At 40.0% G+C, this 26,080-nt stretch overlaps 1 protein-coding gene and 1 long non-coding RNA gene across 3 annotated transcripts; one reads left to right on the top strand and one right to left on the bottom strand.

The window, feature by feature from the left end:
- The first annotated feature begins 327 nt into the window (after positions 1–327).
- On the top strand, positions 328–25,856 carry pkig (protein kinase (cAMP-dependent, catalytic) inhibitor gamma). Of its 2 annotated transcripts, none has more exons than XM_004560283.5 (3): positions 328–650; positions 22,837–23,018; positions 25,155–25,856. In XM_004560283.5, exons 2-3 carry the CDS (start codon positions 22,865–22,867, stop codon positions 25,235–25,237), a joined length of 237 nt encoding a protein of 78 aa, XP_004560340.1. In that variant the 5' UTR covers positions 328–650; positions 22,837–22,864; the 3' UTR covers positions 25,238–25,856. The 2 variants fall into 2 exon arrangements, with proteins under 2 accessions (XP_004560340.1, XP_004560341.1); XM_004560284.5 differs by lacking the exon at positions 328–650 and adding an exon at positions 17,248–17,381.
- LOC105941123 (uncharacterized) lies at positions 3,262–6,543 on the bottom strand. Its single transcript, XR_001167746.3, has 3 exons — positions 6,347–6,543; positions 5,655–5,766; positions 3,262–5,018 (listed from the first exon to the last, which is right to left on the bottom strand). It is a non-coding gene; the product is annotated as an uncharacterized LOC105941123 (long non-coding RNA).
- Positions 25,857–26,080: the final 224 nt, after the last annotated feature.

Genomic DNA, 26,080 nt, shown 5'->3' with positions numbered 1-26,080 from the left:
AAAAAAACAAAAATCTGCTGTCTCAACACCAAAAGCTGAAGCCGGGAATGTTTGTATGTCTACATGCACAATAACCTCTAGACAGTTTGCATCACTAATAATCCTTCCACGCAGTATTTACTTTAAGAAATAGCATGAAAAACATCTGGGGCTTTCCTAAATCTCATCCCATGAGGTGTCTGCTGGTTTGATGTGCAGCTAAATAAAGGTTCGGTGACATGAAAGCTAGAAGAACCCCCCCTTCCTTTTATAAAAAAAAGAGAGAGAGAGACGTCTAATCTGTGGGTGTTTTATCTTCGGAGCGCAGTGTGGTTTTGGCTCCAGCCCACAGGAGGAGTGGGAGCCTCCACAGGCTCGCTGTGATTGGCTCAGACACGACTAACTCCATTTTGGAAAACAGCTGTTTGAAGACACAACCTTTTCCCCGTTGTTTGCCGACAGTACCCTGAGAAGAAAAAAAATCACGCAGGTTTTTGCCACGCACTCTCTCTTCACCAGGGGTTGTGTTTTTTATACACACCATCCTGCTTCACTTTCGGCCCACTTCGGCGCGCTGCGTTTTTTGTCCGACTGCCAGGAAACTTAACTGGAGATCCATGGTGTTAGATTTCCATTGTAACAAGTGGATAGCAGGAGGAGACCCGACCAAGGTTAGTGGCGCTCTTTGTATTGGCGATGTTGCTCTTATGGCTGCTGCTTTAAAAATGTATTATTTATTGTTGGTTTGCGTGCGTAAAAAAAAACAAAACAAAGAACGCTCATGTTTGGAGTGACCAGCCGCAGGGAGCTGTGGAGTCACGAAGCGAGCCTTCTACATCATGTTAGGAAGGCATTTTCCAGCCAGCGCAGCGACCAGCGTTAGACAATACATCTTGATTTGCAGAGCTGTGCGTGTCCACTGTACACACACTGCATCCAAACGGTATACACACGAACGCCTACTTCTACAAGGGCTTATTTTGTGTTGAGTTATCTTGCGGTTGTTAAAGATTTTCACATTTTTGTCTCGACAGAATGAGGCATTCAAGTGTGTCTATTATTCTGGCCGCCTGCGTGCTTTACATGCATATATGTGTGTGTGTGTGTGTGTGTGTGTGTGTGTGTGTGTACAGTTTAAAGGGCTGGCATCCACGTCCCTCCCACACATTAGCTGCTGCATTCAGTGTAGCTAATGACAGACAGGATTGCTGTTGAAAGCCTTCACCTCCTCGCTCATCAACTGGGCTATTTCTACTCTGTCAATGCACCCAGATCACCCACCTCCCAGATCAACTTCGTCATCTATTTCCTTACTCAATCGAATAACGTGGGAGCGTTGACAGGAGGTTGCTTGCGAATAACCTGGCTGCTGAGTGAATTAGAAAAATCCCAGTCCAGTTTTTCTCCTTTTTAAAAAAAATAGGAAAGAGAAAGCAGAGCTGCTTGGAGATGGTGCTCTCAAGCATCATCATCAGCATCCTGTTGGGGATCAGCTTGGGACCCCCCACTTTACAGTGTTGCTGGGCAAGTGCCAGTGTTACTGGGCATGGGCACTGGTGAAAATAAACACTGGCTTCTCGCCTGCCTGGGGTGGTTTGCTTCACTGTCTACTGCGTGACTTTAAGTAAAAGTGCTCCCCGAGCCCAGTGCACAGTAATCCAGGCATAATAATAAACCAGGGGTTGTGATTAAGTCAAAATAATACAGCACAACCAGTTGTTTTATTGTCAGAGCCCGAGTGGGTAAGCAGAGGAATGAGCTTAAACTGCAAAAGCAGTGTTTGGCCTGCACTGATTTGTCCCTTTTTTCCTCAAGGGAACTGTTGCATATCACTACTGCATTTTCCAATTTTTGGAGAGATCGAATAGTAAAGTTGTGCATTATTCCTGTTTTAATGGATTAATAGTCATAAGTAAAGGCAATCATACTACAAGATAATGCGAAGAGAACCAAAAAATCTTAACATTTCAGTTTGCAGCCAGAGAATGTTTTACAGATGATTTCAAACTATTTTATGTTGGGTAACGCTAGACACATACAAATAGTAATTATGAGATTTTTGCATTTAAGATGTTAATGTTCCTTAAAAATATCACGTCCCAAAGAACTGGGTCACCTCAAGAGTTTAAGATTAAATCCTGCACAGTCTGTAGAGACTGATGTCGCATGTGGTTTTCTTTGGATCAGCTCTCTGCTGCTTCTTCTCCTCCCTTTGTACCAGCTAACCATACATGGTCTGTTATCTATCAAAAACGCCAAGGGGGCTGGAGAACAGCCAGAACAGAGAGTGCAGTGATGCTAGGAAACCCTGCGCTACTGGAGAGACACACATGCCCTGCTGACCTTGGACAGAGCCCTGCAGAGCTCATGCATTTCAATCAAATTTACACACAAAAAAGGCATGTAGAAGAAAAGGCAGACCACTTACCATTAGGATTACACGTCCTTGTAATTTGACTGTTAGAAAGACTTGTCCTGGGAGGCCTTTTAGTGGGTTACACATCTTCCAATTTGTGACACGGGCTTTTCGGAAAGCAGTTAAATCATGAGTAATCAGGTCAGGCCGGTGCAGTTATGATTGTCTGCAGTGCTGTATGGCCAGAGCTTTCAGAACCATTCTGCTCCTTTAAAATATGCCAGTAGATAGAAATCATATCTACCTCTGCTGAGGGCTGCCAACTATAACATGATTAGCCTGTTGTTTATTCTGTACTTGCTCCCTCTGGGCGATGTGCTCCGTAAACATAATGTGTCCTTCCACATCTTTGCCGATGATATTCAGATCTACCTCCCTCTGAGGTTGAACTGCAATGTTTCTTTGCAGTCGCTACTCTCCTGCTTGTCTGACATCAAGACTTGGATGACTCTTAACTTCTTACACCTTAATGAAAGCAAAACTGAAGTCATTGTGTTTGGGCTTCCTAAAGATCCCAACTTCTCTCTTGACTTTTTGGGACCCCTAACCTCCGATTGCACTTCTTCCATTAAGAGTCTTGGTGTTATTTTTGACAATGCTTTTAAACTTGATAAACAAATCAGCTCTGTAGTTAAGGGATCTTTTTATCATTTGCGGATTTTAGCCAAAGTCAAGTCTTACCTTTGCAGGAACGATCTAGAAAGAGTGGTCCATGCTTTTATTACTTCACGGCTAGACTACTGCAATTCCCTCTATGCTGGCCTAGATCGTTCCTGTCTACATCGCCTTCAACTGGTGCAGAACGTTGCCGCTCGCCTGTTGACCGGTTCAAAAAAAAGAGACCACATCACTCCGGTTCTCTGCTGTGTACTGTATTTATTCTTATTGTATTCTAATTTTTGCGTCATAACTTTTGCACTGTCCACTTCCTGCTGTGACAAAACAAATTTCCCACGTGTGGGACTAATAAAGGTTATCTTATCTTATCTTATCTTATCTTATCTTAAATAGCCACAGGGTGCATAATGGTCACATGTCATAAAAGCTGTTATGGTGATGTTGGAAAACCTTGCCAATGAAGCATGGGCATAACAAAGCTGTTCACTGATGGGTCTAATGATGCCTTTTCAGTCTCAGAGATGCAAGAACTGGGGGGTGGTGGATGGGGCATTAAGACCAACAGAAACAAATACCTTGTTTACACTTAACAAAAAAAAGCCAATTGGAACACAAGTGGAAAATCACAGGACTTTGCTTTTTAGCTTTGCTTCCAGTCATGCCTGTCATGTGTGTTCAGCTCACCACTGCGCTGAGATTTTCTTACTTCAGGGCCATTTCATCTAGAAGGTTTAAGGGCCAGTTATTATTGGTCTTTGTGCCAGTCATGTGACACATTTGTTTAGCAAGAGCTAGCAGACAAATGATTAAAGAACTAATATTTATGCCATGGCTGTTCCAATGGAGCACAAAGTCAACAGCGACTTGCAAAAGAGCAAAGGGCAAGATTAAAAAAAGGACGCCCACATCCTGCGTTCATGACATATTTTTCCCTTTGCTTCCTTGTAGGGACACATTAGAGTTTCACTACAAAATAAATGCAGCCAAATGCACCTCTGGAAGGAGGAAGGAGCTTCAGATTACAACTTGTGTCTTTGGTTGTTTTCTTCTGTTTGGCACGGTCTTCTTTTGATCAAATCCCCAAACATGCATTTCAAAAGCAAAGATTTACATTATCGCCTTAAGTCTGCGGTGTCGAACATAGGCTTTCAAAAAGACTTGTGCTTTTGATGCATAATTCTTTCTCAAAACTCTGAAACAAATACAGGAATTTGCCTGGCGCTAAAAGCCTTAATTGGCATTATTAAAATTTGTTTTGCTTTCAATGTACAGGCAGACTTTCAGTTTGTACAAAGGAACTGTTTGAAACCTAGCTGTCAAAAAGTTCCTTATTTATCTGTCTGATACTTTAAGAGCTTCATAATTATTCATTAGGTGCCTCCTGCTTTTGTACAGTAATTTAAATATTAACATTTTTGCTCATTGAATTTGGTTTCAGTCAACTCCTGAGGGAAATCTCTGGTACTTCAGCGAAATGCTTTACAAATGTTCAGCAGCTGGCCCCTTAACACATCTGTCAGCTCTTTGGTGATGAGCAGTTGGTCTACTGTAGGTTTTTAGAGATTTTATTTTTTAACTGAAAATAGCTGTAGTTGCCCAGAAAGAGAATCGTGGGCGGGAACCAGAAATCGCTGTCAGTGACACCCCCCCTTCATAGTCATTGTTTTTACATTGCCATTTGATTTTTATTTATTTTTTAATCTAAATTACAGCCACTTTGGGGCAATTAAAATATAATTTAAAAAGCAGTGCTCTATTCCAAAATCTGTTTTATCCTTTTCTATAAAACATTACTTCCTCATAGAGTCACAAGGCATGTTGCGCCTTAAAAAATGTAGTCAGACCATTTCTGACTAACAGAAGAACAGGAAGTGGATGCTTAAGAAATCACAACCACAAATGTACAAATCTTCTCACAGCATTGCCACCGTTTGATGATGTCTCTGGACTGCGATGGAGGCTGTGTCCTTAAACAGCTTCACCAGCTTTACATGGCCTCGTTTTGCTGTTGGGCAAAAATGTCAATGATGAGTACTCGATGAGCCAACTGGCAGCTATTTTGCAGCATTATTTTTTTTTTTAAAGAGGGTCAATGGATCTGTTTTGTTAAACCGTGTCACTGCTGAAATGTACAGTAACAGCTCTGAAAACAAACTGTCCACAGTGCAATCAAACCGCATCCAGTCAGAGTGTGTCACACTCAAGAAGCTACTGGTGAAGCAATGCTTACGTGTCTTGTGGTTTTTCATCCCAACTGAAAATTGACTCCAACAACTGAGTCCAAAGCCTTGTAAAGACTGGAAACCAGTGTGCTGGGATAGGCTGCACCTGTGCGCCTCTGTCTACCTGATACATGGCTAGAGGAAATGGTTTGATACTGCATATCTGTTGCTATTAAAAGCCCCAAAGCTATTCCCTAATGTCTCTCAACTTCCAGACTAATGACATAGTTTGGCAGGGTCGCCTTTAAAACAACACATCTGTTTTTCAGCATTAAGCCTGTTGATTTAATGTAGCAAAGCTGAGTTACACCCTCTTACTTCAGCTATGTGGGCCTACAGCACAGCAGCATCACAGATAGGTCTGAGGTGTTAAATAAACACAGTTTTAATCTGGTTGGAAGGGGACTTTTTAATCAAACCTTATTATGTAAATGGATTCCCATCCACGTGAACTGATGTGGAAGTAAAATTGATGCGTCCCTTTTTTTTGGCCCAGCAGGTCGGTGGAGCGATGATTTGATGAGAAACCCCCTTCATAGAAAAATGAAAATGTACTTTAATCATTTTAGATGGAGTGGCCTGTTTCAAATTCCATGTGATCGGAATAAAGTGCTGAAATCGTTGAACTGTTAAAATGGCGAGAAGGCAAAAATCCCCTAAAGTAAAAAGAACACCATGATCTTTGGATTTTGACAGGGAGTCAGAAGCTTGCTATCTGATTTATGCTTTTATTTGATCCACGTCAGTATTTCTAAGGCTTTGTTTGCTTTAAAATATTTTATTGTTTCTGAAAAGCTTTTCATCTGAGTCCCAGAGGAGAGGAAACAATGAGTAATGTTGATAAGAGGCTACTTGGAAAAACGTGGAAGGGAATAAAAATGGTGATCCATTAATTAATGAACCCCATTGCCAATTGTTTGTTAGAATAAAACCAAATAAGATTAATTGCTTAATACGTAGATTAATGGCCTGTCAAAAAGCGGTATATGAGGCCTGACTAGTGTCAAACTTTTACCGACAACTGTGCAAGACATTTTGTGCGACAGGTGGTCAGTACAAAAAAATAAGTAAAGTTACATTTGGCACACCTTTTAGTTCCTCTCATACTTACTGATCTCCTCCTGGGCTGCCTGCTGTAGTTCCCTTCTTGCTGTTTCTTTAATCTGTGCTTTAGAGGCATTGTGCTACATTTGGCAAATGCAAACTCAGTTGTTAATTAAGGGTTAATATATATTAAAATAAGGCAAAGAAAATTATATTAATAATAAAGGGACTGACAGTTATCGCGGACGCTGTGCTGGACTTGCACTTGTGCCGTCTCTATAAATGCTGGGAATATATCAGTCAGGTGGTGTGCTAATTATCCAAACAAGTCCAGACATCATGCACAAACTGACTCCGTCATCTCTGGCTCCCCCTCCCTTTGCGGCTTGTCAGACACACACACACGCACACGCACACGCTGATGTGTTCTTTCACCTTGTTTGTACCTCTGAATAGTCCACACAGAGAAAGCTTTTCCTGCTGGAGTGCCCACAGCATCAAACACCTAGTTCACTTGGGCGCACACTGTGACTTAATGTATGTACTATGGTTTTGTCTGACACATTGTATTCTTGTGAGTTTGTGATTCAAAATTTTCTGACTACAGCCATAAACAGTGAAAATTATGAAAAATGCGTAAGAGTTACGGGAGTTATGGACATTCTGTATGAGTTGGCTCCAGAGGGATAGGTCGAGGACAAATGTTTCTGACATGTGAATATTTGCGTGGACTTATGATCACGTAATTCTCTCTGTTGTCAGACAAGCAACCTAACACGACATACAGTATTCGTATTTTAAATCGGACTAGCTTGCCTTTTTATAATTTAACAGAGGGCTTATGTTTGGCTGACTGTATTGGAATGTAATAGTATGTTTAATTTCATACAACCACTGTAATTGCCTGACTTTCACCAATAAAAGCAGGAAGGAGGCAGAATGTTTTTTTGTAACAGAGAAAATATTCTAAAATCTGTGCAAGTTTTTGCTGCAGAACATTATTACTGTGAGACCACCAACTGGTACAAGGGCCCTCTTGAAACAGTTGCTAGTTATTCTGTTACTGTTACTTTTTTTTCATGAAAGAAGCACATTTTGAGAGATTAAATTTGCTCATACAAGTTTCAGAATTGGTTAAAAAATTGGTTAAAAAGTCACTTTTTCACATTAAAAAAAAAAAAAAAGCTTCATCATAAAGCCACTACTATACTTTATTACTGTGATATTTACTCTACAGTTTAAAAACCCTTTTCTTTGTTTTGCTGTTTACAGTCATTGTAATACAAGAAATTCCATCCATACACTTTTATAGATGTGCATCATACTTACATTGGTCAGTCTAATCTAAAGACCTACATGAAGCTCCTTTGTGAAGCTTTTAAGTTTATATTTTGATGTATGGTAATGGTGCCATGGCAAGTTTTGAGGTTTAAAGCTGATGTTGTTCCACTGCTGCATATTTTGCGCCACATCATATCATCTGTAGTAATACTGGTATATATTTTTACATGATGTAAAGTGTCATGGGTTTACTGTCCCATTGCGCACATGACACGATCCCCGGCATCTCTGAGAGCGATGGCCTCCATTGCATCAGCCTCTGATGATGACCAAGTACCTAAAAAGAGGGCTTCTACAACAACGTCAAACAATGCAAGAAAGCTGTTCCTGCTAACGGTGGAAACAACAAACTTGTTTCGGCACCCAGGCAAAAAAAAGATGATCAGACCACGAAGGCAGCTGAGAAATACAAGCAGCTAGTCATGTGTGGCCCAAAAATAAACAAATGGCTCCGCCAAGGATTGCTGGAGCACTCTCTAGTTACACTCCATATACCAGGAAGAGCAAACAGTGGGTTGAAATTACATGGTGGAAAAGGAGAACTTTAAGGAACTGGTTTAAACCCCCCCAAAAACAACTCAACCCAAGATGCAATATCCTAAGAAGACAAAATTTTGAACCTTTTAATTTTATTATGTGACAGTATAGTGGAGGCTTATGAGTGTAGTGGCATACCTAACAAGAAAAAGATCCCCGGTTCAGTGCCTGTTCAATTGCTTTGGGGGTTATGTCAGAAAAAGCATCCATTGTAAAAATCTGCTAAATCAGACAAGTGGAGCTACCCATGACGGCGAGCCCTTGTGAATAACAGAGCAGCCGAATGTAGCTTTCATTGTGGAGGCTCCTGAATAGTTGGAAGGTTGTTACTTTAGTTATTGCAAGCACTTAAATTTATGTATAAAGACTGGCAATTGTAACTAAATTGCCTGAAAAAGACTTGGCCTAAGCCTCATAACAATCTCTCACACTGCTTGAATCCGCTACTGTGAATAATGCTGTAAGAGGGGGGAAAAGGAGCTCCTTGGTGTTTTGTTCTTATTTGATGTGTGATGTGTCACTGTATATAATGCTAAGTCACTACTTAAACGGTGTAATGCTGCTCCTGCTACTGCTGACACATTGTGCCTATAGATTCACATTAAATGAAGTCTGTCATCAGTGACAGTCGCCCATTAGAAAAGGATGGAAAAAGCACGTAATTTTGTTTGCTGTAATTGATGCTGCTGCCCGCAAGCTGCCATCACCAATAAAATCTTCTTTCGTATTATTTTTTTCTGTATTGTCGTAAATATAATTATCACAAATTTCCTTGAAATATTTCAATATTGAAATATTGTATTTCCTTAAAGTATTGTATATCACTTGCCCATATGTAACTCTATATAATGCAGATAAAACTGTTATTATGAATTCATACCCTGTGATTTCTGGACTCTGCTTTTTGGATGCCATGTGGGGTGGAGTGCTAAATTATAAGCTAGCACTAGCAAATTACATTCATAAACTTTACAGACGAATAAAGTACTGGAATTTCATTTACCAGAACTGAAGCACAACAAAAGGCACCAACACCACAAACACTGCTGAGAAGTTCAGTTTAGCGAACACAGGTGCAGCATCGATTCGCTGCATCTCCGTCTGTTAGGACATCTGTCAATAACTTCAGATTCCAGATGGATGGAAAAGAATTCACCCACCGTGTAGTGTTGTGAAGGGGAAAACTATACACCTGGACTATCTGTATTATCCATAAAGGCCAAAATGTTTTTGTACCAGGCTTTAAACGTTCTTTTTAATGTTGTAAAGTTTGGAATTTTAACAAACTTTGCTCAATTTTGAAGCCACCCTCAAGTGGCCATTAGAAAAACTGCAATTTTTGGCACTCGAGTGTGTGTGTGTATGTGTGTGTGGTTACTGTTCTGCACACTGTAAAAACCAAAGCTTTTCTGTATACCATCATGAATGATATGGAGTAAGGTGCAATGACTGCCTCTGCTCTTTCCTTTTTTTGTATCGGCGCGTTTGCTCACGAGGAGGGTGACATATGTGCCTTTGTATCTCCGTCAACTCAGCAAATCGAATCACATGATGCCCACATCCTCCTAGACTTGTGGGAGAAAAGTGTGATGATGTAGCTGAGTGGAATTACTTGGCAAACCTCAGACGCAGCAGGGCTGTCGGGGCAGGTGAGAGGAGCGAGTCGTTTTCTTCAAATTATTTCCAGTGCAGCATAAAGAGCAGCTGTGTTTGGTATAATCACATTTCTGGCTTTGGGACTGAGACGTGCCTGACTGTAAGTCATTTTCTGGTCTTTGTTATTTTATAAGAGAGAGGATTAATGGGTTGAGGGAGTTGTGGGTAAAATCCCTCTAACAGGTGGTGCATTAGGAAGTAGCCAATATATTGGTATAGTAGCCATTTATTCTGCTACAAACTGGTCAAATGTGTGCAGCTCACGAGCAGGATGTATTGTGTGTCTCAAGTTCTCAAAAAAAAAGTAATGAAAACATTGGAGCCTGTGAGGGATTCTGTCTTTATTTTTAAAAGCACAATAAACATGGATGCATTCCTTTTCTGCTTCTCTCATCCTCCCTTTTTTTCCCCTTTCAATAACCTCATGGATTTTCTGTCCTCATCTGCTTTCCATTCTCACCTCATCCTCATCATTTTCCTCTCACCCCCCCCCCCCCCCCCCCTACCTTCATCACCACCTACTCTCCAGTCCCCTCACTTACCACTTGTCCTTGCATCGTCCTCCGCCGCACCGCCGCCGCCGCCACCTCCTCCTCCTCCTCCTCGTTAGCTCAAGGGTCTTATTCAGCCTCCAGTGTGTGTGCAGAGAGTCTGGGAAAAGAGAGGGCATAAACAACACAGGCAAACAAACCACCTGCTTCCTGTTGAGGTCTCGTGTTGTTAAATGTGCGGACAGAAATAGAAATGGGCAACCTTGCAGCAGAATTAGAAAAGATGGAACGGACAGTGGGAGGAAAATCACAGACCTGCACAGCAGTTAAACACCACGCTTCCCTGCATACCCTCTGGATTCCAGAGAAAGAAGGCTCAATCACACCTGAGGACGTATGGTAATGGGGTGACAGGAACTAATTGGAGCTGAAGAAAGTAATTGATTAATTGACTGAGTTACAAAATTAATCTCCAGCTGAAGTGGCCCAAATTCAGTCTTCTTTGTGATTATACGTGAATCTTCCTCATACCGTACAACAAGAGCTGTCTTTGCTTCCACCCACACTAAATCTAATTTGTTTTGACCAAAAATATTTATTCATAAGTTATGTCAAATACAAACAAAGAAGAAAATCTTGGCATCTTAGAAGAAAGACACGAAGATTTTTGCCTTGATTTAACAGCTGTAATCATCATTAAAGCTGCTGCTCATTCATTTTCTGAAATTTGTTGATTTCCTAAGTGTTTCAGATTTCCAAACATTACATTAGCAAGCATTACATTTGGTTAAATATTTCTTTTTCACGCAGATTTACAGCTTTTCCGTCTATTATTGTAAAAATGAATATTTCCAAAATTTCAAGGAACCTAAGCACATTGAGAGAAAAATGTCAGATCCTCACATTTAGGGAGATGAGAACGTCTGCTTGGATAAACAATTGTAACCGTGTAGTCCAAATATGTTATATTTATTTATTTAATTTTTTTCAGAAAAAGGTATTAAAATCAACGGTGCAGTTCATTATTTTATCACTTGTCATATTATTATCCTCTTGCTTAATAGATTAAAAAGTGATTAAAAAGAGAGGGACTTGACATTATCAAATTTTAAAAAACAAACAACCAAACTGACTTAATGTTAAAAGGGAACTGTTCTACTAATAATAGTACTATTAATCCTTATTTTTTTACTACACCAGGCCTTTGTGCAGCTCCTTAAATCAGCCACTGCACAAAAGCTGTTTTAGTTCCCTTCCCCCCTTCGTTCAAGCCAACCTTCTTCTGATTGGCTGCCTGTCATACATGCAGGCACGTAGGTGGGGCTTCTGTGCTTACAGCCAAAACTGTGTGCTCCAGATGACCATATTAGGAATATTCCTTTCTATGACATCATGCAGATCTAAGGGTGTAAAAAAAAAAACTGTCTGAAACTGAACATTTAGAGCAGTCTGAAGCCTGAGCTTTTGGCTCACAATGTTTACTTGTAAATATGCTTATTATAAATGTTTAATGTGAGCATCCACCCCTGTAACGGAATATAAACAGCATGTATTTCATTGGTTGGTTGACTGAACTGCAAAAACCCAATAATGTAACATTTCAGTGAACAGAAATATATACAAGGTGTGGGAACATGATATATTTAACACCAATTTTTAACACTAATTTTTTATTTTCTTTTATTTATTATTTTTTTTATTTTTTTACAATATTTTCACTAAATATTCTTTTCAGCTATTTTTTAGATGGTATAGCCGCACTAAGTCCTTAACAAATCAAATCCCCCTCGGAGCTGCTTTATATAGTCATGAATTATTTTGTCTTGTTAAGTAAACAAGACGGTAACTGTTCAGATGAGATAAATTTCAGGGAGCAGTCGTCTCTTTTATTTGCTTTGATTGTATTAGATGAGAGTGCTGTCTGTGTTTGCTTCTGATAGTCATTCATTATAAAATCGGTTTCTCCTGACAAATTCGTTTTTGTGACAACACTGCCCGTGAACAGTCTCATGAAAGATGAGAATCTAAGCGAACAGTTGCTGCAGCACTCTGAAACTGAGATGAGAGAATTTTTTTTCCCCCTTGCTTAGAAAGGGGGCCATAATCATGGCCTCATTTTACAGTCCGGTTGAAGCACCTGCTCCTGACTCAGCTATGAATCATGGTTGGCTGATGGGAATCAGTCACACCCATCCTATTGACACACACCCACACACAAATACAAACCAGGGGAATCCCTATAGCCTGAGGCAGAAAATGCTGCTACAGCAGACTGTCTCATATATCTTGACACTTCTCTCTACTGCCTGTGAAATACTCATTGATTACAGGTTATTTGGAGTACTGTGTTGTACATTTAATATCTCTGGTAACGTAACCTTTACTTACCTCCAGAGAGGCAAATGTGATCCCATTGTTTTCTTGTGGATGGGTATCGTTTGACACAGCAATATCATGATGCACCGGCTCCCCCTCCTCTAAAACGAGTATCGATTGCCCCAGCTGTTGCTAAGTGAGCTGTGCTAACAGAAGAGGACACAGTCTATAGTAGAAGTATTGTCTGTCTCTTTAGTCTTGTTTATTATGTGGCCCTGCCATCTGCTCAGCAGATGAAATAACTGAGTAGATTTAAAAAAAAAAATCAATTTAAGTTGGTGTGAGCACACTGACATTTTAATGCCGAGTTAGAGGAGATCTGTCTCCTTTAATTAGACACATTCAGCAAAAGCACGTTATATAAAGGGTTTCCCTTTTCAGCAGTTGTTACTTTTTGAGCAGCAGTAATTAGTGTGGCTTATGTTTGATAAAATAAGTGGAAATCATGCAAGGCTTTGGTGTGATTACCTCAGAATGACGTTATAAATAAATGTGTAAAAGAATAGCTCAGCATTTTAGGAAACTGATTTAGATTCCTTTTCTGAGATGAAAAGTGTGCTCACTGTGAAGGACTAGTAAGGATTTGGTGCACAATCTGAAATGAAGTATGATGTAATGGTGGTCAGAAAACACTGAAAATGGCTAGTTGAAAGGGAATTCCACTTTACACATGTACTTGAGGACTGTGTATGAAAAGAGGATAAATAAAGTCCCTGCTCTAGTGGGAGCTCTGATAAATGTCCTCAGGTTGTGTCCCTTGAATCAACTTTGCTTCTGGTTGCAAATGGGCTTGTCTCTGTTCAGTACTAGAAACCTGAGGCTGTGTTAGTCACTAATGGCAGAAGGCATCAAAGGTTGCAGTGAAACAGCCAAAAACATTGCCATCCAGATCTTTTCCTAACCACTTGTCCTTTACGTCAATAGACAAGGGCATGAGGTCAGGACAAAAGGTGGAGGAAAATTCATAAACAAAGACAAAACTAATGCAAACCAAGTTGCATTAGAACCATCGCTTCACTTCAGTATAGCTCGGTATTTTTATTTGTAGTGAACTTTTCTAATGTCATCAGGAGATTTGCACAAGGCAACAACTTCATAACAAGCAGAATAAAATGAAGCAATGCTGCATTGTTGTTCACATATACTGTAGGTTTACACAAATACGTTAAAGTTCAAAATGTATTTACATGTTAGCAAGTTGCACAACAAGATGCAAAACTCACCAGTAATTTACATGATTTGCGTCAATCGTCACTGGTTTATTTCCATAAATGGTCAAATGGTGCGTCACATTGAATTGTGGCTTATCTTACAAGTGGCGCTCAAGTGTATCCTGTAGCAAAGGAAACATGGAAGCACCTTTCCCTAATGTTTAGAGAATTCAACTATTTAATCTTTAAGGTCCCCAATTCCTCTGTTTAGTCAACTAGTCTATATAAAATGAAGTATTGTTTACACACACAGTGATCGATCATGTTACTGTGACTATGAGGCACTGGCTTCTAAGAAAACCAAAGGGTTTAATCATACAAGTTTCAGAATGGGACCCAGAGCTGCTGCAAGGGAGACTCGAACAGTGACTTCTGTCTCTGAAGTCTATTTCTTATCTCACCAAGTGAACTGACCAACACTGATTAGATATGTGTCCAGAGAGGCAATTCAATTCAGTTTTATTTACATAGCACCAAATCACAACAGTCAACTCACGGTGCTTTATATTGTAGGGTAAAGATCCTGTGGCAGAATATAGTGTTTTAGATTAAAACAACAAAAATAACCCTATAAAATCTTGTAATACTACTCTGTGTAAGAGAGGTGGATGTTGTGTGGCTGTTCACAACCTTTCAGTTAGTAAATTTCTTGTTAATCAAATGTATTTAAAAAACACGTTTCCTTTATTGCAATACTGTGAGAAATATTTCTTGCTGGATGTGTTTGTGGATACAACATCAATATCGGGCCAATCAATATGATGTCAACCATGTTTGTTGGAAAGTCAGCTGAGTCAGCGGTCCCCAACCCCCGGGCCACAGACCGGTACCAGTCAATGAGTCGTTTGGTACCGAGCCACGAGAGTTGAGGCTTGGGTGTGATTTTCAGGGTTTTTATCGTCTTTTTTTTTTATCGTTTTTGCCGTTAACTCTGTTTCCCTGGGCCTTTTCCCATGTGCTATAAATAAGTCTTCTTTCTTTTGTACTAGTACTGGTTTTATTTTGTTGTTTTTATCCCTGACACCTTAAAGGCCGGTCCGTGAAAATATTATCGGACGTAAACCGGTCTGTGGCGCAAAAAAGGTTGGGGATCGCTGAGCTAACTGATCTGTTGTGGCGACATGCTGGCGTCTTGTGACCTCAACAACTAAGAAGGAAGAATGTTGAGTCATTACGTACCATCAGCCCACCTGAAACACTGATCCTGGCATCCTGGAGAACAAAATGAAGAAGACCTCATACTTAACCACACAGGATGCCTGTAACGTTTCGGATTGATTTTTTTCTGACCACCAAGACTTGTGTTGGTTTAGTAACTCGCTGAAACTCTGACCTTCTAATTCCCTGAAAGCCAGTGCAGCTTGAAGTTTCTCAGGCAGGGGAAGAGATGGTCGATCTGACTCCTGCTAAAAACAAATAGGGTCAGGGTTTTTTTTCTTTTCTTTCTTTTTCTATATTTTTTTAAGACATAACAAACGGACAACTCTTATTCACATACGTTTTGACTGAGCTTTGATCTTGGGATAATACAACTTCAGTGTTTTGTTTTTTCAGAATTACTTTAAAGATTCTACATGTCACCTGTCCAAGATAAAAAACAAAGAAAAATGCTCCTTAAATGATAATCCTGAAAAATACAGTTGTTATAGTCTAAGTATGGTGGACGAGTTCCGTAATTTCACATTCAAACAAAGAAACATCCAGACAGGCAACAGACTGTGGCTGGGGTGGATATCATCTATTAGTATCCTTTGGGCTTTTGGACAGGCCCCAATATTACTGATGCTTAAGTGAAGCTCGGTGATGACCAAGCCTTTCAGTCCTGGTCTGTGCAAATCTCATTCAAGTTTTGAATCTTTCCTGTATGACTGCCTCTCTAATGTGCAGACTGTATTTTTAGAGTCTAAAAAGATCTCTTAAAGCTGACTTGAGTTAAATAAACATGCTTGGGGAATTTTATTTAAATTCTAATCTAATTGATTTTAAATCAAATACAATACCACAAATCAATATGTTAGGGTAATAGGTGAATTGGTGATTCTAAGGTAGGTGTGAATACGAGCACAAATGGTCATCTGTCTCTGTTAGCCCTGCTATACACTGCTGATCTGTCCACGGTGCACCTCTTGTCCAATTGCAAGTGTAATATCCTGCAGGCCCAACGTAACCCTAAATCGGATAATTGGAAGAAAATGGAATCTGCAGACAAGTTGTCTAATCAAGAAAATAATCTGCAGTTGCAGCCTTACTTGCAATGTGCTGTGAAGCGTTTTTCGAAAACGCCTTTTCCTTTTTTCATGTCTTTGTACAGGCAAAATGCTTCATAGTAAAATCTTTAATTTGTAGCTCTTCTTAGAGGAATATGATGGTAGTCAGTGTGGGAGTTGGAGTCATTTTTAATGGTGGAGAACTCATTTTGGAGCAAAGCCATTCATATGTGTGTTTTTCTCCAGCACTGATCTCTCTTGAGAAACAAATGCTGGGAATTGATCTTTGAAGTGCTCAGGCTTACGAAGTGGGGAACCACAACTTAGCTGCTCTTCTGCTTGCCTGCTGAGATAATCTGTCCGAGTGAGATTGATTTTTGATTTGGCTGAAGCTTTCTGAAGATGCAGCTCCTTTTTGTTTTATTCATAAGTTCACTCATGACTCTTCCACAGTAGCTGATGCTAATAGCCTTGGTCAGCCTTCTTATCTCCGGTTCCTCAGCTGATTCATAATGCCTTAAGGCGTGGGAGCTCAGTACGCTCATTTAGGATGGCAATTATATGAGAGTGGCAGTGATCGTTCTCGGTATCTCCGCTCAGTGGAGAGGAGATGGGAAATTACATTGAGTATCCAGTGCTATCAGTGATAATTCTGCATGTCTGACAGAGAAGATGGAGGCTTCTACTGTGACTTAATCGTAATCCTCTGATTTTAGTGCCGGTGTGAGAGAGAGGTGCTGAAAACCTCTTTACAGCAGCGTCTTATTGTCTCCTCAGCAGGGAAAGTTTTTCCCAGTGCACAAGTAAAAGGCTACTGAAGAGCAAAAGCTAATGGGTTGCCAAGTTGCAATAGTCACTTCACCAGGGGAAATTAGGTCTTCCCACCCAGCCTGGGTCCTATAAGAAGAGGAAGGATATGGGGCACACATACACACAAAGTTGAATGGACAGAGCTTTTATTTATTTATTTATGAGAGGAAGACCAGGGAGGAACAACAATGCTAATCCTGATGAGGAAATACAGCTCCTTTGTGTTTGGAGTGGGCTTGTTGTCAAGCAAGCAGCTGCTGACATCATGTGAATAGACAGTGCCCAGACCACATTTCAAGGGGGCTGAGAGGCGGCGAGCAGGAGGGCAAAGAGCTGAGCACACTAGTGTTATGGTGCTCTCAGAGTGCAACGCTCTGCACTGGAGGGTGAAGCGATTCAGGAGCGTTTGTCTTAAATACTTTGTGTCTGTGTGCAGGGACCTGAGAGGAGATGAAGCAACTCTGATTACTTTGGTAAGAGAGACAGCTTGACGTTAATTCTCTGTCACCTGTTTTAATGCACTGTTTGTACGTAAATAAAACAAAGTTTTAGTATGTGGAACTGCAAGCTAGTAAAGATTCAAATCAAGAAGATGTTTGTGGTTCTTTATAAATGTGGAAAAGTGACAAACTGGCAGAAATTGAAATGCTATATATTTCAAGCAGTTTGAACAGACTCAGCTTCTACATTAGAAGGATTGGCTTCTTTAATTTGCTTATAATCACAGTAAACTGAAAATTGTTGTGTTTTGGATAAAATGAAGTCTTCTCGCAGGCATCTGGGAAGCTCAGACTGGCATTGTGTTGTTAATATAGTAATTATTGTGTTCTCTGTTGTAGCTTTCGTTTGGGTAATTATTTTCAAGATTAATCTTCGTTTGTTGGAGGGTTAAACAAATACACACAGAAGGATCATTTTGATGTCTTTGTACACCCCGACGTGTCCAGCGAGCAGTCGAAACCCCAAAACATTAATTTTACTGTTTTACAGTAAAATAAAAGCATCAAATTCTCACAAAAACAGTTGAACGTATTCCTCTGTTAAACCTTGCTAGATTGCAAATACATTTTCTGTCAGTCAACCAGCTGTTTAGTCAAACAATTCTTGTTAACATGATTCATTTGTTTGGATTTTATTAACTCTAAACCACCAGAAATAGGCCAGTGGAAATTTTAAGATGAGGCAGATGACTGTGATATGGAGAGTTTTTGCCTACTCAAGGACTTCTCAAAAACTAGTTGACTGAGTTGAAGTTGGACAGGTAGATGGCCCTAATGGATGTCAGAATCAGCAAAGAAGTTGGTCTTTGTGTGGGTTATGGCAGATAATACAAGCTTATTACACACAAATCAGGCTTAAAAGGCTCCGCTGGGACTGAAGTGCGCTTGCCTCTCTAATGGGCCCAGCATAAGTAACTGTGCTGACTCATATTCCCATAGTGAACTCAAAGGCTTTTGTTTCTAATATCTACATGCCCCAACCTCTCCGGTTACATGTCACCTCACCCAGTGTGGTCACAGTTCATGTTTAAACCTGTCAGAACCCTCTCTGTATACAGTTGATGTTGCTGTTGTACATGTTTTCTTCAGCCTTTGCTTTCATTCACAATAGGCTAAAGTGTATTGTGTGTGTGGGATAATACTGCAGGAATATGAATTTGAATTGGCATGTTTCCCTGAAAGTGATTGCCTACATCAGAAACTGTTGACAGATGCAATGCAGAGCAGGAAAAAGAAGGGGAAAGAGAGGAGTTCAGCTTGTGAGCTGGGATGTGGCAATTTCCCTTGGAGTGTTGAGTTGTTATATTGTCTCAAGTGTATATACACACACACACCTGTGACATTTGTCTGGTGGCAGTGTTTCCAGCTGCAGCAGTGTAGAGTTTCCCTCTGTGTACTTGCCCTGGGTTTTCGCATAAAGGCGCCTTTTTAATCAAACTAGGACATGCACTTTAAGAGCACCATAAGTCATAATTCCTGGAATTTAGTACTGTTGACATTTCCACATGAAAGCGGGGGATGAATCAAATCTGTGTGGAAGGTGGATTTGTTAAGCGTACTGTACAGTGTATCTTTAAAAGGCCATCTAGATATAAGGGGCAGGTCTGCTTATCTTCTGGACTTTTCATCTATCAGGCAAAAATGCCAAACAGTTGCTAGTTTCAACTTTGTAAACATGAAGGTTTGCTGCTGATTGTCATTTATTATAAGTTTAGGATGAACATGCTTTAGTTTTGGGGTCATGATTGAGCACTTTGAAGGCATCACCTTTAAAGTAGGTTGGTTGCATGCAACCAATCAAACAAGACCTGTAGTTAACTACTTTTAGAAGAAAGGTTCTTGAAGTTCTTTTTTTAAAATGTATTTATTTTTTATACAATACCTTGCACCTTAGTAACTTTCCATATCCATTTGCATTATACAAATCGCGTCATGTGAACAACAGCCGCAAGCTCCACTGCTTCAGTCAGTCGAGCCAGCGCCACAAAAACAAGTTCATCATCGCAGTTGGTTGTGTGGATATCGGTATCGAGTGAGATGCACCACCATTAAACCGCTTCCATCACAGCTGAGACCAGACAGTCAGGCACAGAAGAGTGTAAACACCAGCTGAAGAGCAGAAGGCATCATCACCATCATCATCGTCATCCCTCCATGGAAACCTGTTAATAATCTCATGGTAGGATTTGATCCACATGTGCAAGGAAGCCAACTAATTAAACAAACAAATGGCAATTAAATGAGACTTCCATAAGCCATATAACAACTGGGCTGGTGGAGAAGAAAAAGGCATAACAAACCACACAAGTTCAGTCATTGCTGCACTGAACACACAGTCAGTGTTCACTGTTTGTTCGATAGATCTCCCATTAAAATCTTTCATTCTGTGTAGAAATTGCACTCATTAGGAGCATGCCTGAGTGATTGTTTTATAATGTGATGTGAAATCGTTGTCTTCATAGAGCATCAACTACAATTTAAAGAAACTGATATGCTGGTTTGTCTATTAGCTTTTCTTTTCTTTTCTTTTTTTTGCAGAGGATTAGATGAGAGGCTAGATTGTCTCATGTTTGCTTTGGTGCATCTGCTCACTAGTCCAGAATATCACTCCTGACGTATTATAACATGTTGGTTTAATCACGTTTGACTTAAAAACATAAAAACAACAATTTGCATTTTTATGGGGAGGTTATGAGACAGCTGACAGCTGGAATAGGCTCCCGTGAATCTGAACTGGATAAACGGTTAAGAAAGTGGATGGGTGGTTATGAGACAGAGTGCTTCTTGGCTCGGAGTATTTTGTTACCTTATGTCAGATCCACGCAAGCCGTTTTGCCCTGAGTTTACAACAAAACAAGCTAGCACGCAAATATTTTTCACACATCGTCTTTGAATATTCATTGGAATAACAAACATTCTCTTAAGTGGCTGTAACAATAAAGAGTTTACAGTAAATTAGCGTCCCTTGATTTTATTAGGTACTAACAGCTCTTGGTGATAGTTTTTGGAGCTGTAGCCTGTGTTTTCATTTTGCATTGTCATTATGCCTCTATTGTGTATGGTGTTTGCTCCATTGAAGGAAGTGGGAATTTTCCTTCAAAATTCCTCTCCCTGTAATTTGTCTTCCTTTTTTTCCCAGTCAGCATTCAAAACCAAGAAGATATTCAGTTCATACTCTTTAAAACTGGAAACACTGCTACTTTGTTAAGCAATTTAATTTCAACAATTAAACTTATTGTTTCATTTTTAAACAGTGTTAACTACACAGTATAACATGTGCCCAGTTGTGCACCTTTACCCAATAAACTACAATCTCAGGATAGGTTTGAATATTATGGCACTTACATAAATTTACCACAGGATTAAAACCACCTTCCTAAACACGCATATAGAAAAAGGTCAGGCTATTTTATAGGCTAGCCGTAACATGATAAAGCAAGGTGAAAGACCCCGCCCATATGTTGTTCAGACCTTCTGTTTGTGAGGGGTATTCAATCAGAAGAAAGTAGCCTGAAAGTGAAGGGGGATGGGCCTCAACAGCTTCAAACATTGGATAAGGTGATGTGTTGCATCAAGGTGATTGTGAGATACAATGTTTCTTTAGTAAAGTCCAAGAAAAGAAAGTAGCATAATAGTCCACTTTAAAGGGAATTCCTGGACCTGAAGTTTCCCATCAGAACATTACATTGCTACTAGATTATGTTTCCCACTTTGCCCGTCAGTGTTTTGTTTTTTGTTTTCTTTATTGTGTGTGATTGATTAGCACTAGTATAATATCTCTTTGTGTCTTTGTTCAGTGTAATCCAGAAATAAAGGTATAGGATTGAACTTGCTGAAAAGAAAAATCAGAAATTTCACAGATGTTTTCCTGCTAATATCAAGATTAATTGGTGGTTAATGAAAGCCTCGATTGTTTGGGCTCCAGGAAAAGGTGGTACTTTAGGTGTACTAATGAACCTGTGAGACACTGGTCTCCCACGGAGATTTTTAGTCACCAATGACTGTATAGCTCTGCTATCTAGATGACAATCTATCAGAGGATCACACCACCATCTGCTGTCGTGAATACAGAGTGGCTCTTGTGTTTGGTAGAAGCACTCAGGGAAATGCCAGTAGTCCAGAACTCAGTGACATTTTCAGAGGTACTGCTCTTACCTACGGGGGCTTACAGCCTGCCCTTCACTGCAGATTTCCCAGTCAGCATTGCCTACATCTGCAGCTGCTACTGACCTCTCAGTGAACGACCCTGGGTGCTTCCTTTTTGGCATGGTGCACACGCACTGTGAAAGAAAAGAAAACAATTGCGGGACCCTTTGAACGATACAAAAGGAATGTGAGTGAAAGAGTTTGGGAACAGACTGGCCCCAGGTCAGCGTGTCGTTTCTGCGTCTGCCAGCTCATTTTTATTCCCCTCTCATTCCTCAACTCGCCCTCAAGTCTGTTAAAGATTCATGGCTTTGCTGTTTAGCTGTTCAGTTGTGACTTAACAATGCTTCAACAGAGAGTTAAAGTCTGTAGATGTAGTCATGTATGCTGCACATACAGAGCAGAGAGGTCTTTGCTCTCTGTGCTAGCCTGTGGGGGGACCTTCAGGGAATAAAGCTGTAGGAGAGCAGCAGCTGTGATGGCATTTGCTGGCAGTCTCTGGGTTTCCGTGACCCCATGTTTGCATCAGAGGACTACTTTCTTATCTTTTCTATCACTTTCTTTTCTGGAGCAGTATTATTATTGTTCTTGTCTCTGAGGAATACTGACTCTGTAGTGTCTTAGTGGTTGGCGGTGTCCATGACCTAGTTAAGTATGGAGTGAGAACAGGAAGCAGAAGAGGAATAAAAAGCTAATGGGAGCTTGATTTGCTTTTGTTTGTTTTGTTTTGCTGGGACTCTTTCTGGCCACATCCCTGCTGGGGGTTTTTTCTTAATGAGTTTAGGTTTTTACCCTTGTTTTCCACATTGACTGGCACTCTCTCAAGCTTTCACCCTTTTCTTTCTTTTTTCTTTTGTAAGTACGTTTAAGACAGACAAATTAACTCTAGTCGACAGGCCCCACTGTTAGTGAGACCCCCTTTCCCCAGTGTAATTAGGATGACCAATTAGCACAGATGTTAAGAGTGTCATTAATTGTATACCAAAATAGAAATTGCAATTATGAACACCTTCATTAATCTGTTTATTAATTTCCTCTTGGTGATCCCTCCACTGTAGAATTGTTTCTAAGTAGCTGCTTTTTTTCTCCGTTTTGGTTATTCTTAGTGATTTTTCACTTACTTACCAGTATTTTACATGTCTTGTTGGCTATACCGAAGTAGAAATGCACAGGATAAAGTGGAAAAAGTACACCCACGGCTTTGAAAGGAGACAACACAGTGATTTATTTGCTTCTTGCAACACTTCCATAGCCATCTGACACCCCCTCCTCCCTCTGGCAGGTGTAATGAGAGCGCTGGTCATGGGCAGATGATGGATGTGGAGACGTCGTATTCAGACTTCATCAACTGTGATCGCACAGGCCGCAGGAACGCAGTGCCCGACATCTCAGGAGAGGGGTCAGTAGCGACCAGCACCAGTGAACTTACCAAAGACATGGCAGAGATGGACCTGAAGGCTGCAGGTCAGTAATGCCACATCAGAATGAATGTGTGTTATACAGTGTGAAAGCAAATCAGAGAAAATAAGCATATAGTTTTTCATATTACAAACAAAGAATTTGCTTGGCAAGATTTAGACTGGCCGACAGTATAAAATCCAAAGACTGTATGTAAAAGATGGACATGACTTTGGGATTGCTCATTTGTTTGTGGAGCCTTAGCCAGTTGTTAACGCTACATAGATATCAGTTGTTTAGCAAGATTAATCTATTTATTTATTTGTTTTACAACATTAAATGTAGGTTTCTTAATTTGGAACATAATGACAAAAAAAACCCCCAAATAATAATATTTAAAAAAAACAATAGGTCCTTAGAAGGTATTAAATCATTATAATACAACTTCATATGAACGGTAACATATGACACATTGCACCATGTCATTATTTTTTTTAACAAAAACTGAGCCAAAATGCAGAATTGTGCATAAAGAACTACCGTAAGTGTCCCTCATGATTCGATAGCCTGTAGAACCACTTTCAGAAGCAAGTGCAGGCATGCATGATCAAGTTTCAACTTGATTGCCAACGATGGCTGAACCTTTCTTCTTTTGTCTCGTCTGTCCAAACCAGAAGTCTTGCGGTTTGTTCAGAAGCAATCTTGCAAACCTAAGATGCCATGTTCTTTTTATAGACAAGAGACTTTCTCCTGGCAACCCTTCCAAACAAACCGTACTTGTTCAGTCTATTTCTAATTGTACTGTCATGAACTTTAAGGCTCGTTGAGACCTGTCTGAAATGACTGAAATGGAATTCTTGGGGTTTATTGTAATTTTTCCGAGCATTGCACAATCTGACCTTGGGGTTATTTCACTGGGACATTCACTCCTGGGCAACATATTGGATTTTTTTCTGCTGAATAATCTTTGTAGAATGATAGACTTATTCAAAGTGTTTGGATATGGCCTTACTGATGCACAGAAATAACTGCTTCTTTAAGATCATCATGTTGGCTTCTGTATTTTCATTTTTGTTATCTAATATTAATAAATCACAGCATGCTGTTTTTTTATGTTGCTCATCTGAGGTTGTATTTTAATTATTAACTAATTTTAAAGGAATTTTTAAAATGATGTTCAGAGGTGTAAAACGAGTACGCATGAGGCACAAGGTTAGAGTCTGTGGTTAGACCAGTTTGGGTATTTGGTTGACTGTAAGAAAGATTAATTGATGCTGATGAGACGCCACTTAAATCATTTAAATGAATTAAAGTCTAAAAGTAAAGAAAAGTCACATTTTCTCCATCCCTCTGTGATTACAGTCAGGCAAATAAAATAAAGACATGGCTTTAAATCTGAGAAGGAAAACTATTTTTGAGTCTGTTGGAGAACAGCAGTGAGACTGTTATAGAGGCCTGAGCTACATGAAGATTTCACACTACTAGAAGTCCTTTGTTTTGTTGTTGTTTCTCACAGATATCTGTAAAATTCTTCCAGAATCGCACCATTAATCTGCCAAATCTTCTTTCTGCCAGACCGGAGCTGAAAGAACTGTTGTGATTTCTACTCTGAAAAAAAAAAACAGTTTAACCACAATTCATCATCCTGAAGCTAGTTGAGAAGAATTCCTGCTTATCTGTGCAAGGCTATTACTTTGATCTAAGCCACATTAAAGTCTTATCTCTTTGACAAAACACCGCCTGTACTAGATGCACCAAAATATACCACAGAAACACAATTTCACTCAGTTTATGGTCTCGGTGAGATTTGATTGTTGTCTCAGTGTTAAATTAATTGTAACTGCAGCACAGTGACACATCGTTGTGGCATCCTTCGGTCTTAGTCAAAGGTCTACTTTTTAAGAGGAAGGTGTCTTAATGTCAGTTGTACCAGACTGCATTGTTGTGTGTTACACGGTTGTTCTTGCTGGTTTTGTTTTCAGTCAAAGACAATTTTCCCATAAGTTGACAATTAAATGACCGAGATAAATCAAACCACAGGATGCTGATATTGTGAGAAGAGTCAAATCATACTAACACTGGGCTGCTGAAGGAAGTTGTATTTCCTTCCTCAGGATTCTCTTACTACTTGGATTGCCGTATCTCTTTTAGAGTGAAATTAAAAGTATCTTTCTTTTTTTTTTTTTCTCCCTGACCTGGCAGGAGGAGACCCAGGGTCCTCCCCAGCCCCAGAGGCGGAGGGCTCCAATAGCCAAGCTGCCCAGGGAAGCGGAGGCCCATCCTAAGCTCAGCCAGAGACCGAAGGGAGGCAGAGAAATGTAGAGAGGAAGCAGGTGAAAGTAGAGAGACATGGAGTAAGGAAATGGAGAGTGTTGGTATTGGTTCTCTTGACTGGACATGAGGACACTTTCGCTCACTGCCGGCCTCTTTGGAGCTTCAGGGGCTCCAAATGTTCGCCTTTTTATTGAATCCGATTGTACCACGGGGAACAGAACAGAGTAGAACTGACAGCTGAGATGCTGCGCTTTTGCTTTATACTCTGTTAGTTATTTATATTCCTGACGAGAGAAGAAAGCACAGAAACTTTGGATTAAGGTCTGCGGAGATGGACTGAGCTAAACAGAATTCGTTCATAACAACACTCGAAATGTTGCTCCAGCCTAATGTGGGACTGTCATGGAGGGGTATTCATTATCATCTGTTTGTCATTTTCTTTCTATGTATGTGTGTGTGTTTGTGATCCTGGTGTTCAGTTTCACCGTCGAGTCTTTTCTTTATATATTTACCAACATAGTCCCCATTTTACTGTCGTGTATGGAAATTCATATTTATTGCTAAATGTTCAGTGATAACTTTGTGATAGCAATTTTCTTTGTGTAATAAAATACTTATGAATTACTGCAACGTTCGTATTTTATGTTTTCGTTGATAATTAACTATATTTTGCAGGTTGCCGTACTTAAAATCTGAACCAGAGCAGGCATAGAAGTTGTGAAGGTGGTGACTCTCAGCCAAACCGGGATTAATGAGTTCGGGGTTAAGCTGCACCAGAACCATAAATAAAACTGAACGCTGCTTTTGTGTGTTTTAGTGGCCACAGGAAGCTAATGTTTACATTTCCACATAGC

This window comes from Maylandia zebra, linkage group LG20 (genome assembly GCF_041146795.1).
Source record: "Maylandia zebra isolate NMK-2024a linkage group LG20, Mzebra_GT3a, whole genome shotgun sequence".
Lineage (NCBI taxonomy): Eukaryota > Metazoa > Chordata > Actinopteri > Cichliformes > Cichlidae > Maylandia > Maylandia zebra.
Note: the sequence above shows the minus strand (reverse complement) of the source record. Positions and strands in the feature narration are given on the sequence as shown.